This window comes from Salarias fasciatus, chromosome 19, assembly GCF_902148845.1.
Source record: "Salarias fasciatus chromosome 19, fSalaFa1.1, whole genome shotgun sequence".
Classification (NCBI taxonomy): Eukaryota; Metazoa; Chordata; class Actinopteri; order Blenniiformes; family Blenniidae; genus Salarias; species Salarias fasciatus.
This window is the reverse complement of record NC_043763.1, coordinates 22,028,708-22,049,237: the sequence shown is the minus strand read 5'-3', so window position 1 is coordinate 22,049,237 and position 20,530 is coordinate 22,028,708. Positions and strand designations below refer to the sequence as shown.

The 20,530-nt window shown below is 41.5% G+C and overlaps 1 gene segment (V, D, J or C); it reads right to left on the bottom strand.

The window, feature by feature from the left end:
• Positions 1 to 18,402: 18,402 nt before the first annotated feature.
• Positions 18,403 to 18,901, bottom strand: LOC115407174 (T cell receptor beta variable 29-1-like). The segment is given in 2 exon segments: positions 18,403 to 18,713; positions 18,821 to 18,901. Coding segments are annotated over 2 exon segments (381 nt in total).
• Positions 18,902 to 20,530: the final 1,629 nt, after the last annotated feature.

Below are 20,530 nucleotides of genomic sequence, written 5' to 3'. Positions count from 1 at the left end.
TCACATTCTGTGTGATGACTAGCGAGAACTATAACTAAACAAACTGAGAAACAAAACAGGGCCATGGTGACACTTCCATACATCAGAGGGATCACAGAGAGAATACAACGGGCCATGAATAAGCACAACAACAGCACCCCAGTAAAACCACACACAAAACTACGGCAGTTATTAGTACATCCCAAGGACAAAATAGAGCCACAACACAAATGCAATATTATTTACGAAATACCTTGTTTGTCGTGCAACAAATCCTACGTCGGGGAGACTGGCAGAGCCTTCAACGTCAGGACAAAAGAACATCGCACTGAATGTGAAAAAGAAACATCTAAAGCATGCACACGCTCCTCCAAACGACAGGCAGAGCAGGAACAGCTTAAGTCTGCCATTTCCGAACACTGCAAGAGGGAAAACCACCTTATGAACTGGGATCATGCCCAGATCATCGGCACAGAAAGCAACAAATACCACCGCTCTTTATAAATGTTGGACCCACCCTTGCGAATGAAATAGTGGAACCTACAAATATACAAGGACTGGGTATAAACAGTATACAAGGTAATATTAGTTAATTTTTTCTCAGTGGTGTTGAGGAAAGCGAAATTATCAAAATAGTAGGCCAATTCAAAAGTAAGAGGTCAACAGACAGTTCTAACTTAGATATGGTTTTGATCAAAAATATAATTAACTGCGTTATCACACCATTCACATATATTTGTAATCAGTCCTTTCTCACCGGCATCTTCCCTGCAAAAATGAAAACCACAAAAGTGATACCCATATTTAAAAATGGTGATCAACACCAGTTCACTAACTTCAGACCAATTGCATTATTGTCTCAATTCTCAAAAAATTTAGAAAAATTGTAAGTCATTAGGTTAGATAATTTCCTTAACAAGTACAACCTTATAAGTGATTTTCAGTTTGGATTCAGGACCTCAAGATCAAAATCAATGGCTATAATGGAACTGGTGGAGGATATTTCAGAAGCAATAGACAAAAAATAGTACACTGTTGGAGTTTTCATTGACCTTAGTAAAGCATTTGACACCATAGACCACAATTTGCTCTTGTCAAAATTGAACAGATACGGAATTAGGGGTGTGGCTCATGATTGGCTATAAAACTATCTCACCAATAGGGAACAATATGTTCAATTCAATAATTTCGATTCTGGGAAAAAAAATTATAACTCATGGCATTCCACAGGGCTCTGTCCTGGGTCCCAAATTATTTAACACATATATATAAATGATATAGGCTCTGCCCATAAAAAAATGCGTAGTATTTTATTTGCAGACGACACCAGCATCTACTGCTCTGGGAAGAGTCTTGAACAGCTTCTGGAAACTGTGAGCAAAGAACTTGAGACATTAAAAAAATGGTTCGACCATAACAAACTATCTATGAACTTAGAAAAAAACTAAATATATTATTTTTGGAAATAGGAAGATTGACATATGTACTAAATTGAAAATAAATCAAACAGAAATAGAGAGGGTAAGTAATACTAAGTTTTTGGGTGTAAATATTGATGAAAAGTTGAATTGGAAATTGCATGTAAACTATCTCAAAAGTAAAATAGTGACAACCATTGGTATAATGTGTAAAATTAAACATTCTGTAAACCAAAAATCATTGCACTTACTGTACAATACCCTCATCCTACCGTATTATAACTATTGTTCAGAAATATGAGGGAACACCTACAAGTCTACACTTCAACCAGTTATCATGGAGCTGATTACTACACTCCAACAAACCCATTATTTTTGAAATTACATATGTTAAAATTGCATGATCTAGTTGACCTAAACACAGTTGCACTAGTGTACAAAGCTCTTAATAATATGCTTCCTAAATGTCTCCAGGAGAAATTCAAACCAAGAGAGACACACTATAGTTTAAGAGGAACTGATATCTACCACAAAATAGGGCTAGGACAAACACTAAAAGGAGTTGTATCTCGATTAGAGGAGTCAATTTATGGAACAGTCTTGATAATATGATAAAACAGGCAACTTCTATTAAAACATTTAAGAAGATGTTCAAATCCAAAGTTCTTGATAATTATCGAGCAATATAATGTATTTGGTTCTTTCAGTTGATTTGAAAAAAAAAAATAATTCATTACTGTCATGTAGAGTGTCTTTTCAGTGACTTTGATGTAATTTTCTCATTTTTCTCTTTACTTTTGCTGCTGTCAATAATGGCATTTTTGACATTACCAATTTTGGCTAGTTTACTACATTATTGGTTAAATAATAACATACAGTTATATATATTATATTGTTATTTTTATTACTGCATTTATTAACGTACTCATATCAATATATACAACACCTTGATATTGTAGTCATTGTCGGATCATCACTACATCATTCTATATCTAGAAATCTCAAAAAAAAAAAAAAAATCAACAGTCAGGAGGAATGGTGCTGAATGTAAACATTAAGTAAGACACAACATAATCACCAGTGTAGGGCAGGCAAGGGGGGCTGTACTGCTTGAAGACCACCATTTTCTTGTGGTACGCTTCCAAATCTTGTCTCTTTTAGTGCACAGTGCAGGACACTCAGACAGGGATGGTCCTGCTGCCCGGGGACTGACCTCCTCAGGCAACCACTCCACAAAACACTTGGTCTTTTTAATGCACCTCACACTAACAAAACAGAAAATCAAATTAAAAACAAATGTAACCACCAGCACCATTCACTGTGACTACTTTTATGTGAAGCACTTTGTGACCCTGGTCTGGGAAAAGTGCTATACAAATAAAACTGTTTGTAGTAATATGGATAACTGTAGAAAATTTAAATTTGCTTTCTTTTTGTATATGTTGTAGTTATTATAAAAACATATAGCAGTAGTTGTTGTGTATAATAGTAATTGTAAATGTAGGATGTAATAATAGGTATGTAGTGTTTAGATTAAGAAAAAAAATCTCTACTTAACGCAGCTGACTGAAACTTACAGTGAATGTGCAAGGGGTGGGAGTTTATAAGCTTGTCTTCTTCCCACTCCTTTTCGAGGTAGAGACAAGAAATCTTTCTATAACACACTTCTTGCTCTAATGCTAATAACTTATGTTTCTGAAGAAATGTTGGAAATAGTACTGTGCAGTTTGTTTGTTTTCTTGTATTTTTTTTTGGTTTACCAAATGTGGCTCTTTTGTATGGAATATTTTACAGTACATTTTTAATTTATTTTGTATTTTTGTATCTCGAAATAAATTCATTCATTCATTCATTTATGAGGTCTCCAAAAACAGTCAGAGGAGGATAACATCTACCAAGACTTCTCTGCAGGTGCTCAGAAGGTTTTTGTATCGACTCCACTGAGATGTGCTGCACTGTGGAGACTGGCTGCACAGAAATACACTGCACTGTCATTCAGTCTGAGATCAGAGATGCTGAAGGATCCGTTGTTACGGCCATCTCCAATGAAGCTGATCTTCCCATCCAGCCCATCCTCGACGTTGGGGTAGTTCACATTGAGATATCCCAGGAACTGCAGGGCTTTGTCTTTACCTTGTTTGTACCAGAGGATGTTGTTGTAGTTTGGTATTTTGTGTGAACATTTGATCTCATTCAATGCATATTGACTTATTGTTTTAGTGATGAACCGAGGCGTTTGGTTGACATCTTTTGTGTCTGAGGCTCCTGTGGGAAACAGACCAGCTGAAATGAGAGGAAATATTCACATTGCATTGCAGTAATCTACAAGTGTTTCCTCACCCTTGATTCCTGGTAAATAAAGAAAACAATATAAAATGATGATTAATATCATGTTGAATCAGTGCAGACTCCTTCTTTTCCTTCATGTGAGCCTCTGCAGCCTAAAGGTGCAAACATAGAAACAAGAGGAGGAGCCAGAAATGTTTCCATCAGGAGGTTTCAGAATGTGGGCGGACGAACCTCCGTCAGTTTCAACCACCGTTCAACCTCCTGAGCCTCCAGAAGCTTCAAACCAACAGAAATATCTGGTGAATCTTCTTAAATCGGCTGTAACACGAGTGGTTTGAGCTGATACTTGTTTTATGATATGAATCAAAATGTATGTATTCCTCCAATCTCAACATAAAAGCCAATTTTAATGAAACCTTCTGGTTCTAAATACAGACAAATGTCCCAAAAAATTGTCCTGAAGATGTTGCATTTTGGGCGTATTTCCAAAACTCCTATTGAAATCATGGTTTTGAGGCTCGTGCCAGTTGTATTCATCGCTCGTGGCATCGTCACTCTTACCTCAGGTCAGGTCTCAGCGTTGTCTTTTGTTTATTTTCTGTTAAAAAAAAAAAAATATATATATATATATATATATTATTCTTTTAATTTTTTTTTCTTTCACAATTTTCTTGGTGGTGTGGGCAGATTAGAGCCTCTTGAGGGCCAGTTTTGGCCCACGGACCTTACGTCTGACACCCCTGTTGCAAATGATGCTTTGCAGGTGAGATAAATTGTCTCTGATTCAACACTGTGAGGAAACTGTCACATGTGGAGATAAAAAGTTGCAGCTGGGTCTTCAGAGGAGGTTTGGTATTCGTCGTGTGCTTTGTGGGGTTTTTGTGCAGCTATTGGGAGCGTCTCCATCACTGTGCACTCACAGCACAGAAATACAAGCCTTGATCTCCTGGCTGCACGCTCTTCACCGTGAACGTTCCGCTCTCAGCTACCGTCTTGGTGGCTGCATATTTCCCCGTGCTGAACGGTCCAAAATCGTGCTCTTTGCTGCCTGTTGTTGTGAACACGATGCGTTCCATGTTTTCTCCTGGCAGCTGTCTGAACCAGTACATCTCGAAATAGCTGGCTCCCTTGGTGTGTCTGCATTCCATGGTGGCATTGTTGCCCTGCTTTTTCCACAGTATGGAGGTCTGGTTCACATCACTTCCACCAGTAAAACCTGTGTGTTTAACAGTTTGTATTTTAAATATTGAGGTCAAATCTTTGCTGCATTTCAAATAAAGAATAACAGAGAGAGCGAACACCACAAAGCGTCTTATGAATTACCTGGACTCCACATTAACACTGTTAATAAACTCAGGAAGCATTGTTTGATGATGATGATGATGATGATGTCCATGTTGCACAGGACAGCTGCTGCTGGAGGGCTTTATAAAGTCCCAGAGACATGAAGAGCTGCAGGTGGGAGTGTCACTGCAGTGTGTGAGCTCACACATGCAAATACATGCAGCACATATTGGCAGTACTGGAGGGCCCCCTGCAGTCCACCTGCAGAAGAAATAACAGCTCCTTTCAGTCAGTAACACTGATTTGTAATGAACATTTCAGAGAAGACCTCATTCAGCTTTTGTGTAAAGACAGTTTGAACTTTCCCGGATATCAAAAAATCCTTCACCACAAGTCAGAAAAGACTCTACACCGATTTTATACAACTGCAGAATCTTTCATGTTCACAGTTAATGAAATTTAAACATTGAAGGACATGATATCAGTACATGTGTCAAGGTTCGGACTCAGTGACTCAGGCACGGACAGAGACAGCAGATCAACAGACTCCAAAGAAAGATTCATTTGCAGATTGGGAACCCAACACAAAAACCAGTTCAGTCCAGAACAGCGGGAAAAGGTGTCAAAACTTCCAGGTAACAAATGGGCATTGTTGGGTAGTAACGCGCTATTAGTAACGGCGTTACTTTTTTCAGTAACTAATAACGTAATGCGTTCTTTTTTTAATTCAGTAACTCCGTTTCCGTTACCAAACACTGCGTTACTCCGTTCCTTTTGGTTTCATACATTTTCATAAAGCTAGGGTTTATGACTTTTTGCCACAATGTTGTCGTGGCAAGGCGTGCCAATCTGGAGTCATGAACTGGCAGGCTCCCGCACATTTCACGACTAGTTCACGACTAGTTCACGAATAGTTCACGAATGCGCCCCGTCAGTGTCACGAACTGGCACGACGCATTCACGCATAGTTTGCGCATAGTTTACGTGCTTCCCGCATTGGCATGACATGGTTGCGCGCGCAATTCTGCACGTCATTAAGGGGGCTTCCCCAACCGCGGGATTTCTTCTTTTGACACCCGGACCCTCTTCTTCCGCTGACTGGCGGCCTCGTCCTCACCCAGTGGTGTGTCCGGAAAATCGGCACTCTCACCGGTCTCTGGCCCGTCGGCTTCTGGCCTTCTCTGTTGGGTCTACTCTTCTGACATCTCCTCTCCTTGCTGGCGATCTCTGAAACGGCGAGCAGTGACCAGGAAGGCCAATTTGTTGTCCAGCACCGTGAGGTCGTGAACTGCTTGTGATTGCTGTAAACTGCTCGTGATGTGCTTGAAGTTGTCGTAAACTGCTCGTGCACAGGTGGTAAACTGCTCGTGAAGTACGGGAACGAGCCGTGAACTGCTCGTGCCATGGGAAGGCACGGCCTGGTGCGACGCGCAACAATTGGCAAACATGTCATGAAGTACTCGTGAACTCGTCGTGAACTATTCATTGCGGTGCGTGGCAGTGCGTGCCATGCCACGACTGGCACGCATCCTCCCGCATTGTCCCAACGAGTTCACGAGGCGTTCACGGACAGTTGGCGCATAGTTCACGGCCCTGTCGCAATATTTTGTCGCGCCCAAAATTTTGAACATTTCAAAATTCTCGTCCCGGCATGGCACGCAGTCACGATGGGTTTACGCACACTTTACGTAACTTTGAGTGGTTTGTGACTCAGTTCGTGCCAATGCGTGCCACAGAATCGTTCAAGTGTAAGCCTAGCTTTACAATGGCGCACAGGTCCTGTAACATTCCAGCGATCAATAAAGTTTAATTGAATTGAAAATAAAACATTTTGGCGCTCTCTCTCCTGCGTCCGCACTCCGGTCAGTCCCTGACCACTCTGGTTTGATGAGCAACAAGATGGCAGAGAAGAATAGTTTCCAGTTGTGGAGATATTCGCATTATTTCTTGCATTATTAAGACCCGTTCGGCCCGACGGAACCTGTACTGGGTCCAGCTGTATGCGCCACTTCATGTGTAGAAAGTGACTAAAGTGCTGTGTGGATGTTTTCTTTCAATTGTATCTCAAACAAGAAGTATTTATCTCACTAACGGAATGCTCCAGCTTCACTTTGACGACTGAGTATTTGTTTTATAACAACTTTAAAATCCGGATGCAAATTCGACACGACCCCATCACCCAACTCCAGACACAAAACGCAACACAACGCAAGATCCGTTTGCTCCACCGCAACATGTTTGGTCTCATATGAAACTAGAAAATCTACACTTTAAGATGACACCAGGCAGAATATTCTCTGAGCCGACCGCCTCCCGTCAGCGGCAAAACAAACCCAAAACCCAGCTTCACATTTCACAGCCAGCACCTCAGATTGCATGTTTCTCACACATTTCTTCACCAAATCTCAAAGCTATTCACACCAAACACAACACATTGTATTTCCTTACCGTTTTGTGGTCATTTTCCATCTATCCACGCTCTCCTCTGACCAGAATTAACTTCATAATCCTCTACTAAAAGAGCGTCATGATGTACTGCCCCTTGTCACCATCTTGTGGGCTTGTCGTTAATATTGGGAGTTTAAATAAAGTTTGTTGACGTTTTACGTCTTGCAAACTTTCGAATGATATGTTACATGTGACTGAGGCATCATCCAGCTGGGAAACATCTTTAAGCGTAACTGCTGGAGCGCCGCCGCCCTCTTGGATCACTGGGGGCGCTGCAGAGCGAGACGCACGCGAATGGCAAATAGTTACCATTTCCATGATATTTGTTTGTTTTTTTTATTCTGAAACATGCACATTTATCTTCATTGTTCGTTTCTACAGCACATTGCACATTGTTTCTGTTTTTTCTTGATGTGCATTTTGAATATATGACTGTTTACATATTGCAAAGGGGATTTTTTTGTTTTCCCTGTGATATAATTGACTATTTCTGTATTGATATGCATACGGTGTTATGCATCAGTAAGCATTTCATACTTCATTCGTTGTCTTTAAAAGAAGTTCTTGGTGCTGAGTGAAAGCATGTTAATTTGTCCAACTTGATTCTGAATAATAGATTATATCAGAACGTCTATATTTGCTTTAAACCACTTCATTTTTTTTTTGCAGGCTGTTGTTGAATAAAATAAATAGGCATTGAAAAAATACTTTGGTGTTTGTGTTGGTGCACAATGTATATATAATATTCCATGGCTAGTCAGTAGTTAGATTCAGTGATGTGGATGCAAATGAACTGAAATGGTCGGTTTCATCAACAGTTTGTCATATAACATCAGTACAGACTGAAATCAGGGCTACAGGCGAGTTCAATCAGTCAACCTTTATTCATTGAGAGCACTGGAAAAACATTTAAAAGTAACTAAAAAGTTACTTTTTCAGTAACGCATTACGTTTTGGTTTAAGTAACTGAGCTACTAACTGAGTTACTTTTTCATGAACTAACTAATAACTGCAACTAGTTGCTATTTTTCAGTAACTAGCACAACACTGCAAATGGGTCTCGAAGGAACGAACTAAGGACTCAGGCAAGAATGTCCTCTGACTCTAATAGAACTCAAACTGACAAGCTGCAAGCTGAACTAACCAACGACTAACTGAACCAACCAGGACAAAGACAGAAGTAACCAAAGATGCGAATAACTACACTGAAGCCCGACCACCACAACCCGGAGTAGGAGGGCGTGTTCAAGCTCTCTGATCAGTTTTTGTATTCAAAATCAGGACTTTCTTGTCAGTGTGCATAGCTGGCTGCACAGTAATACACTGCAGTGTGTTGGAGCTTCAGGTCAGTGATGAACAGAGAAATTTTCTTTGCTTTATCACCACTGAGGTCGCCAGTGAAATTAAAATGTTTTTCAAATGACTCCTCTTATTGTTTGTCGCCATAATTCACGTGTCGGATGCGCTTCAGGGCTGCATCTCCAGGGGATTCCTGGTACCACTGCATGTAGGTGTAGTCTTTTTTTCCATGGCTGCAGACCAGCTGGACGTCTTCTCCAGGCTCTCTGAGGACTTCTAGAGGAGTTTGGGTGATTTCAACTCCGAGACAAACACCTAGAATGAAGGAAGACGAGTTAAGGTGGTAGAAATTATTCTTAAAGAGTCTTCCTGGATTCTAAAGTTGATTACCAAAGAGCCAGGAGAGAACAAACGAGCCATAGCAGCCATATCAAACTGAAGCCGTCACAACTGTTAAACTGATGAAAAAAAATGATAAAATATGTCATTTTGGAATTTCTTTTTTGCTTTCAACATATTGTATGTAAATGAATGTGGAGAGATTGTGCTAACTATTCATTATTCATGAAAGGCTCATGACAAAAAAATCTCCAAAAAGTCCCCTGCTACACTCAGGCTTTATTTGCTTTACTCAAGTATTTGAAAGAATTGCTTATGAGAGGTTGATTCTGCTGAAGTTGATGTTCACTTGAGGATAATCTCTGAAGTTTCAGTGACACCTACTGGTATAAGCAATATAAAAAAACTAAAAGGTTTTTGTTGTGAAAGTTGCACATCAGATGAGTGTTGGCGATTAATCTATTACTAAGTTATCCACTACTGTAATTAAAGGACTTTTTCAGCAACGGAGTAAGGTAACGGGATTACTACGGCATAGATAGTAATTCTATCATAATAACTTTAAAAAGTAACTACTCCATTACTTTCCCCCAATGTTTTGGGAGCTGAAAAGGTCTTATTATGCACAAAAAAATCTGATAATGTATAGAAACAGCCGAAAAGAAGAATGTTGCAGTTTTAAGACGTGTCTGCATGTGTCATTTCATTAAACTGAGACGAGCAGAAAATTAAACCCAGCATGGGGACGGTGGGGGAAAATCCAGCAATAGCATTTAATGGCTGGAAATACAAAAATTATTTAGAGTTTATTTAGAATGGGATGGTATCCATCATTGCTGAATGTCATTGACCTTCTGTTCTTTGTTTCCCACCCCACTGGTGTGTGAATGGATAGATGTGATATTGCAGTGTAAAGCGCTTTGGGTTCTGTTAATGCAGAGGAAAAGCGCTATACAGGTGTAGTCCATTTACCATTTTTACCATTTACCCCGTTGGTTTAGTCTGTTTCACTTTTTAACCTTTATTTGACCCAGGTTTAAGCACATTATTGGTAACGCCCATGGCGCTGACCATGGTGCTGAAATGGCCTGTTGGCAGTTGTAGTGCTTTGATGATCAGCATTTCGTTGTTTAAAGATAAATCCATGGCGCTGTCCGTGGTGATGAAATAGCGCAAATTGTGCTAATCGTCTAATCGTAATCCAAACTCGATCCACTTTGGCCTTTTGTCTCAGTTTCTTATTACGCTAGTAATTGATCTGCTGTGTCATCACAGGCTGGCACTGTGCAGAGTCTAATGTTGGATTCACTTTGTTTTACCTAATATGTGGCTGTTTACAAAGCAAATTGAGTCTCTTTGTTGATCTATGATTTTATTTCATATTTTGAAATGTGAGACTTTTTTATTTTGGACAAAAAGACAACAACACAAACCTAAGAAGACTACAACTGTAAGTAGAATACAACAACTAGTCCTCCAACTGAAACTCTGTTTCATACCTAAAACTAGAAATTGGCACTCAGAGAGCGCAGACCTCCGCCACAGCTCAAATCAGTCACCAACAACCATAAGAACACCATATGTAATCAAACATTGTGATCGGAGCGGAGCGCTGCAGCGTGCGGTGCCTCTCTCTGTCGCCCTGTCGCCCTCTCTCCCTGTGTTTGTGTGTGTGTGTTTATCTGAAAAGGAAAACAAAAAAGCAACATAATTAATGTTATTTTACTTCATTTTAATTTGAAAATTGACCGGATTTTCTCGTATTTTCTGTTCCCGACTTCCTGTGTGGTGCGATGTGCTCTGTCCAGCTTTACAACTGGCGGTCCAAGGCTCGCGGAGAAAATAGAGAGGAGCGGGGCGGCTGCGCTTCACGGCGTGAGCCGCTACGCACGCGGCACTGTCCCGCACCTCTTGTATGAACCGTCAGATAGGTTAAGAAGGGCACCGATCTGACAGACGGTGCGCGGCGCTTCCCACTTCCGCGTCGGAAGTGGCGCGTCCTGTGTGAACCAGGCGTTTGTCCCCCCCTGTCAGCGGGCCTGCCCAACCATGTGAAAGACTCCCTATCTCTCAATGATAAAGAATCCTTTAAAAAAATTCCTGGATCCAGACAGTGATCCGGATCATCACCAAAATTTAATGGATTCTAAGTTAGCCCAAGACCCACCTTTCCACAAAGTTTCATTGCAATCCGTCAATTACTTTTTCCGGGATCTTGCTAACAAACCAACCAACCAACCAACAAACCAACCAACCAACAAACCCACATGATTACATAACCTCCTGGCAGAGGTAATAACTTTTTTTTTTTTGTTCATTTTAGCAGAGGGAGTTGTACTTAATAGTTACACTTGACCACAAATGCGCTTCTCTGTATTGAATCGGTTTGATTTTCAAAACATAAAATCTTTGAAATAGTTTCTGAAACAGATCAATTGATGAACCACAATAAAAACTGTAGAATGGAAAAATCTCTGGCTCGTAATTCACACAGTGCTTCTCCAGAGACAGATACACACTTTTTCTTCACAGTATCCACTCGGTTTATGGATGTGATCTGCAGTTTTTTCATTTCTACGTGCATTCCAAATGCTTTCTCTGCAGAGCTGTCAGAGCAGACTGGTTGCTATGCTGGTTGCTCAGGACTCTGACCTATGACCCGGAAGGAAGTTGATGTGCATCACGGACTGGGTTTTTTTTTTTTTTTTTTAAGGACGGACTTTTACTCTTTAATAACATTTGTCTACTAATACCCTTTTATGCATTAAATAGCTTTTTTTTTAATGTTCCAAATAATATTCATTTACTATTTGTTTTTGATTCAGTACTATACTTGTAGTGCCGGAACAATTTTGTTCCTCTTCTGTTGTAAATCGATCAACAAATCAATCTATCTTTCTGTCTGACTGTCTGCATTTATATGTTTTATCACAAAATTAAGGGCGTACCTTTTCAAATGTTCTAATTGCATCTCTAAAGATTATGAAGTATCGATGTAACAACAACAACTACAACAAATAAAATAAAGGATGATTGATAAGTTATTTAAAAAATACAGAAATATGGCAGCAGCCTTCACAAATATGCTTTCAGTTTATACATTTTGGGCTGAACAATGAGTGTCTGTATGTGTGTGTACTTGTAGATGCTTAATTGTGAGGACCAGAATGAGTTTTAAACCAACTGAGTGAGGACATTTTTATAAAGTGAGGACATTGTTGCCGGTCCTCACTTTTCGACACACCTTTTTGAGGGTTAAGACTTGATTTCTGGGTTAGGGTTAGAATTACATTTGGTTGTGGGTTAGTGTTAGGCATTTATTTTTGATGGTTAAGGTTCGGGTAAGGTAGGGTTGCCAACTCCCAGAGATTGAAATAAGGGACGCCTCTCGCGGGCAGCTGAAAAAAAAAACTGGGTTTTTGGGGGGGGTCAAAAACGCATATATAACAGCATTTTGCCACAGTTATACCTATTACAGACTATACAAACACATTAGGCTACTGCATTACACCTACAGTAGCAAGATCGTAATAACTCATGATCAGTTTGATCTGTTTGTATTTGAGGCCTACAGTGAGACAGTTATCATTCAAGTATCATCCATCATCATGGACAACAGCTCTCAGCCGCTGCACCGGACCGTAGAGGAGCTCAGCAGCTCCTTCAGTGGCCAGCTGAGACACCCTCAGTGCAGGAACGAGTGCTACCACAGGTCTCTCATCCCCACCGCTGTCAGACTGTACAATTCTACTGTGCAGAATATGTGCAATAATCCTGGACATTATAATATCCTGCACCCCCCCCCCCCTTAAGAAATTCAGCGACACTTTATCATCCATTCACTCTGCTGTATCCATTTACTCCGCTAAAACATATTGTACATATTATATATCAAACTGTATAATTATATATTGCATCGTATATTGCATATTGTATTGTATTGTATATATTGTATATAGTATATATTTCCTGTTATATTTTTAAGTTTCAGGTTGTACATACAGTTAGATCTTCATTGTCTTCAGCTTCTATTATCAATCCTAGTATGATTTGCACTATTACTTGTTAATTATTGCACCATTCCTTACTTTGGCACCCCACTGTGGGCTCTATGAGCCTATACACCTGTAAATGTCTCCACTCTGAGATAAATAAAGTCTTCTATTCTATTCTATTCTATTCTATTCTATTCTATTCTATTCTATTCTATATTTATTTCTAAGTGTGCAAAATAACATCAAACAGCTGCTGTCTCTTCTGGATTTTAACATGTTATTTTTTATTTTCAACTAAAAAGTGCAAAATCAAAACTGAAAAACCTTCTGAACAAAAAAAATAACAAGGTGCTGTTTCTAAATTGAAAACACACACCACAGTCTGCAGTAGCAGACACAAATCAATGAACTAATCATAATATATCCGATATGTAAATGGCACAAACTTACATGTCTATGGAAGCCATGCTGCGCTGCTTTAATGTTTTGATTTACTTCTTCCCATGTGCTCTGTAAAGAAACTGACTATTGGCCAATGAACTACCCTAGCCTACTAGGAACTGTCTTTTTTTGACCAATGAGATAAGAGTGATTCTGTGTTGTCAAGCCATGTTTGTCAGCTCATTGGTCACAGAACGTCAGAGAGCCGGTGAACAATTTACCGAAAGTTTTCAGAAAAAAACGCATGTTCCATTGCTCTCGTTTTGACTCTCACAAAAATACGGAACAAAGTGCGTTCCTTTTCAGCTCAATACGGAACGCACACTTTTACGTCCAAATACGTAACGATTCCGTTTTTCAAGGAACGGTTGGCAACTCCAGGGTAAGGGGCTAGGAAATGAATTATGTCAGTCCTCACAACTATAGAAGTACAAGCGAGAGATGGTGTGTGTGTGTGTGTGTGTGTGTGTGTGTGTGTGTGTGTGTGTGTGTGTGTGTGTGTGTGTGTGTGTGTGTGTGTGTGTGTGTGTGTGTGTGTGTGTGTGTGTGTGTGTGTGTGTGTTTTATGTGAGGAGTGTGGTTTTCCTTGATGACTCTCTGATCCTCCAGGTGAACCAGACTCTGGGTGTTTCATGGTCCTTGACTTCCCCCTACAGCAGCTGAGCTGGTTTTTGTCACAGTCTTCAGTGTATCTTCATCACTGTGTTCTCTCACTGCACAGAAATACCAGGCTTCGTCTCCTGGCACCACGTTTTTCACCACCAGCTCCCCCCTGTGAGCATCAGGCTTGATGCCTGAGAATTTCTCTTGACTGAAACCTGCTTCGAATGTGGCTGGAGAGTTTGGAGTAGTGAGCATGATTTGCTTCATATGTTGTCCTGGAAGCTGTTGGTACCAGTACATCTGGGAGTAGCCTACACCCTTGGTGTGGTTGCAGTCGACCTTTGCATCTTCTCCCTGGTTTATCCACAGTTTGTCGGCCTGATTAACGTCACTGGCCTCAGATAAGCCTGTAAAAATCACCACAGACAACTTAGGATTATTAGTCGAAATGCTTCATTGAAAAATCAGTTTTAATTTTCATACCTGAGGTCCAGAGCAAGAAGACAGACAGTATCAGGAGGTCCTGTGTGAGATCCATGATCTGTTACACAAAACATAAAGTGTCTTTGCAGTAAAGCTGTGGAGATAGTCCACGCCCAGCACACCCTCCCACTGCAGTGTACAGGCGCCCGCCTCGAGCTCTCACATTAACCCTTCACGGGACACTCACTAATATACTTTTTCAAGGTTTTTTCTTTTTGACTGTCAATTTTTAATATTTTTAACAGAAGAAAATACAGAACAGCAGTGTCAGTGAGGTACAAAGCTGAAGTAAAATCAGTGATAGTATTTTTGTTTTTTTGTTTAAAACTCCGTTAGTGTCTCTGTTTTGAGATAGGTACCTTGTCCATTTTTCCCATTTGGTGTCGAATTCAGTTTGCTTCAGTCTCAACTTATATGTGAGTCTTTCCATGTTAAAGATCTCCACTACTGTGTTCATCCAGTTCCTCAGTGTTACGGCCGTCGCCATATTGTCTTGTACTTTTCTCCCAAAGTGTGTGAGTGTGGTTTCCCAGGTTGCTTCTGCTGCAGGAACTGTAGCAATCGCCTCATCGCCTGCACGAGAGGGCAGTTCGTTAGCCAATCCTGCAAAGCCACCTGAAAGGATAAAAGCGGCTGGCAGGACACTGACCGGGAGCTTGCTGCAAACAGCAATGCTCACGTCACGTGCCTCTTGTTGTCACCATTTAATTACCATTACCATTTAATTTACAGAATAGATTTGCAAAGCGAGACAGTCAATATAGATTAAGAGGCACTGAAGTTTTCAAACGACCGGAGTCAAGAACCAAATTGAAAGAAAGATGCATCACAACAAAAGGAATCAATTTATGGAAGAAAACTTGACAGTGAAATTAAGAGTTCTCAGTCCATTCACATCTTCAAGAAATGTTTAATAGTACAGTTATTGGGAGGGTACAACTCTGTTTTAAAGAATGGTCAAACTCAGGATGATTGTTTCTTTTGAAAATATTTCATTAAGGTTTTTTTTTTTGTATTTACATTTTGGGAAATGGTTGTATTTGATCTGTAATTATTTGTGAAATGGTCGTATTCGATTTAGTGAAATGGTTGTATTTAATTTTGGATTTTTTTTTGTGATATGTTAACAAATCTTGACAAATTGTCATTTATTTTATGTTGATAGGGGCAGACATCATAAGTCTCACTTCTTTCTGTTCCTTTTCATTTCTTTCCTTTAAAAAGAATGAAACAAATAAAATCAATCAATCAATCAATCAATCACTCATACTTTATTAGTTAAAGGGACTTAAGGCAACTTTACAAAATTTACCTCAGTGCTGCCGCAATAGGCGCTGTGGGTAACTGCAGCCACCAGCCAAGGCGGCACGGGAGCGCGCACGAACACTTTACGGACTGTCCGTCTTCACAGCACTGCACCAGGGACGCTCATGCTGTTTACTACGTCGCGGTTTACTGCCTTATTACTGGCTTCATATCAGGGTCTAAACACGACGTATAATGTTCTCTTACCTTGTCACAAGGAAATGGGCCATGTCAGCATCCGTTTTCACTCCCAAATGCAGCTGAAGTTCCCTCCATGAATCAAACGCATATCCAATATTTATTCGGGTGCCTGCCCGGCTTCGGTCATGTTTTTTTTTTGACTCACGAGATAACGCTGATAAAGTCCTTTTTTTCTTCGTGGTGGCACTTTTTTGTGGGCTTTGAGTGGATGCAGGTTGTTTGATGGCTGCTGAAGAATCCATTTGTGTCCCAGCAGTGTTTGAGTCGGTGTCCACGGCGGCCATGTTCATCCTGTTCAAGAGCTGTCGGCAACGCGCATACAGCGTCAGTTTAGGTCACTTCCCCACGATTGCTTGGGAAATTCGGATGTCGAACTGCAACCAATTCTGTGGCACACAGCCTGTATAAGGCAACAGACAGATACGTGGATTGGCCTGTTATTTGAGGTTTTTAATGCTTCACGGCCCATTAGCATTGAATAAACTGGAAATGCATGTGTAGTTTTCACAAATCTTGCCTTAAGTCCCTTTAAGCCTGGTACACACTCCAGGATTTTTTCATTCTTCCCTGATTCAGAGACCACACACTGGAAGACAACAGAAGATCGGCTCCTCTTGCAGGGCACCACACATAGCAAGATTTGCAATCAGAAATATTAAACATGTTCATGATTCTAGATCTCCCCTTCCGATGCCTCCCGAGCGGCTCCGACCGGAAAAAGTCTCTGAACACACTGCACACCTTGAGGCATAATTCTGCATCGGACTTTGGCACAGAGATGATTTTAGATGTCTTGCATGGTGGAACTCTGGCCTGGGACAGTGTGGGACAGTTTAATATGTCTGCCTAAACCTCACACAGCTGGTGTGCACAGTCCTTCAGAACCCTGCCTGGTAATCGGTCAGGGCCCGGGGCCTTCCTGGGGTCGATCCTCTGGAGCGTTTTCCTCACCTCAGCTGTTGTTATGTTATTAGCTGGGGGCTCATCGGGGAGGAGGTGAGTCAGGTGGGAGCGGTGGTGTTGGAGGCCTCAAAGCGGGCGTAGAAGGTGTTCAGGATGTTAGGAAGCTCTGGGTCCACAGGGCGTTGTGCACCACTCTTTTCATAGTCCGTGATGCATCTGATGCTTTCCACATGCTCCGTCGGTCGTTAGTTTGAAAATGGCTCTGGATCTGGATGGAGTATATGTGGACTTTGCTCTCTTGAAACCCGCTGGCAAATTCTCTCTGGCTGCTTTGAGTGCTGCTGCATCATCCTTGAACACAGCATCACAGGTTCTCAGCAGGGAGCAGCTGTGGCGTTCAGCCAGCATTTCTGGTTTAGCCTGATGGTGATGGTCCTTGAGGTTATCACATTGTTCATGCAGTATTGTCGGTCATCTCAAAGCAGTCTTGAAGCAGGGACAGCTCCGTCCGGCCACACAGTGATGGTTCTGGTCACAGAGTCTCTGCTTCTGGATACTGGGCTGTACGAAGGAACCATGAGGCGGGAGATGTGGTCTGAGGCACCAAGGTGGGGGCTGGGCTCTGTTCTGTACGCTGATTGATCCTAAGTTTGTTTGAGGAACCTAATTTTCTTTTCTGCCTCTTTTCCTAGTTAGTATATCTTTTACTGTGGTCTTCACCTCTCTGATCTGTTGAATTGAACTTGAATTATTTGAGTCTTTATGTCTTTGTTCCAAATGTTTAAGTTCTTTTAAAGGTGCATTAAGGAGTTTGCACGTTCTTTGCGAAACAGCGCCCCCTGCAGGCCTTAGGCGTAATGCAGCTTAGTGAAACACTCGTGCCTGTCGCTTGCGTGCACGGAAGAGGGGAACTCCTTCCTCGCTCTTCTAGTAGCGCTCAAGTAAAATGTAAGTTTATTTTCCCTGGTGGAGTCTGTGCTGGAGCTGTGTGTGTCTCCTCCCAGTGGGACATGCCCGGAACACCTCCCTAGGGAGGCGTCCAGGAGGCATCCTAAACAGATGTCCGAGCCACCTCAGCTGGTTCCTCTCAATGTGGAGGAGTAGCGGCTCTACTCCGAGCTCCTCCCTGGTATTATGATGATTATATTATTCTTTCAATTTTTTTTTCTTTCACAATTTTCTTGGTGGTGTGGGCAGATTAGAGCCTCTTTAGGGCCAGTTTTGGCCCACGGGCCTTATGTTTGACACTCCTGTTACAGAAGATGCTTTGCAGCTGAGATAAACTGTCTCTCATTCAACACTGTGAGGAAACTGTCACATGTGGAGATAAAAGGTTTCAGCTGGGTCTTCAGAGGAGGTTTGGTATTCGTTGTGTGCTTTGTGGGGTTTTTGTGCAGCTATTGGGAGCGTCTCCATCACTGTGCACCCACAGCACAGAAATACAAGCCTTGATCTCCTGGCTGCACGCTCTTCACCGTGAACGTTCCGCTCTCAGCTGCCGTCTTGGTGGCTGCAAATTTCTCCGTGCTGAACGATCCAAAGTCGTGCTCTTTGCTGCCTGTTGTTGTGAACACGATGCGTTCCATGTTTTCTCCTGGCAGCTGTCTGAACCAGTACATCTGGTAATAGCTGCCTCCCTTGGTGTGTCTGCATTCCATTGTGGCATTGTTGCCCTGCTCTTTCCACAGCATGGAGGTCTGGTTCACATCACTGCCACCAGTAAAACCTGTGTGTTTAACAGTTTGTATTTTAAATTTTGAAGTAAAATTTTTGCATCATTTCAAATAAAGAATGACAGAGAGAGTGAACACCACAAAGCTGCTTATGAATTACCTGGAGTCCACATTAACACTGCTAATAAACTCAGGAAGCATTGTTTGATGATGATGATGAAGATGTCCATGTTGCACAGGACAGCTGCTGCTGGAGGGCTTTATAAAGTCCCAGAGACATGAAGAGCTGCAGGTGGGAGTGTCACTGCAGTGTGTGAGCTCACACATGCAAATATATGCAGCACATATTGGCAGTACTGGAGGGCCCCCTGCAGTCCACCTGCAGTATAATTAACAGCCCTTTTCTGTCAGTGACACTGAATTTAATGACGATTTTAGAGAAGACCTCATTTCGCTTTTGTGTAAAGACAGTTTGAATTTTCCAGGAAATCAAAAATTCTTTACCAAAATCAGAAAAACTGTTCATCCACTGTGTACAACAACAGTAGACACTTGATACGAAAAAAAAAAAAAAAAGGAAAAAGAAAAGAAGAAGCTCAGAGGGGACAGAGCTTTTTCTTCAAGTTTCCCGAGGTTCTTTATCAGATTGTACCAGGTTTCTTTTGGTGAAAAACCATTGACAACAACAAAAAATACAACAATATAGACAGACAAGGGGACCATGGGAGGAAGCTGGAGTACCTGGAGCCCCCCTGCGACCCTGAAAAGGAAAAGCGACTCAGAAAATTAACGAAATAGAAACATTGTTTCTGTTTCAAAACCACAAGCTCAGGTGCTTCAAGGCGCCTCTGATCAAAACCACTGATGACAGAACAACATGAGAGGTTTTTGTAAAGTTCAGATGAGACTTTCTGTCAGTGTGCTTCTCTGGCTGCACAGTAATACACCGCAGTGTCTTCCACTCCTTTGACTTGAATACTTAGAGAGACATTCTTTTTTTCATCTCCCGTCAAATCTCCAGCAATAGTGAAACTCTCATTATATCCCTTCTCCATGGTGGGAGTTGCAAAGTATAAATATCCGATGAGTTTCATGGCTGTGTCTTTGGGTGTGCGCTGGTACCAGAGAATCATCCTGTAGTCTCTTTTCTCGTGGCTGCAGAACATCTGAACCTTGGTGCCAGGTTTTATGATGAAATCAGAAGGAGACTGGTCGACTCCAACAAACACCTGGACGGAGAAAGGAAACTCAAATCAAGTCATGAGGGACCATCATTTCAGAGAAACCAAGTGTGAGTGAGCATGTTACCTGACAGGCAGCAAAGAAGGATGAAATGAATCATGTTGAAGTTCTGAGAATTGACCGGTGGATTGATTTGCTTGAGTCTGACTGAAAGCTCTACTCAGTTTACTGAGGTTTGAAAAGGAAGTAAAGTGACGCTGTTCATGTTGGCAGATAGCTGTATCACATGAGGAGCTGGGAGGGCGTGTTCAAGCTCTCTGATCAGTTTTTGTATTCAGAATCAGGGCTTTCTTGTCAGTGTGCATAGCTGGCTGCACAGTAATACACTGCAGTGTGTTGGAGCTTCAGGTCGACGATGAACAGAGAAATATTCTTTGGTTTTTCACCACTGAGGTCGCCAGTAAAATTAAAATGTTCTTCAAATGACTGCTCATATTGTTTGCTGCCATAGTTCACGTGTCCGATGCGCTTCAGGGCTGCATCTCCAGGGGATTTCTGGTACCACTGCATGTAGGTGTAGTCCGTTTTTCCATGGCTGCAGACCAGCTGGACGTCTTCTCCAGGCTCTCTGAGGACTTCCAGAGGAGTTTGAGTGACTTCAACTCCGACACAAACACCTAGAATGAAG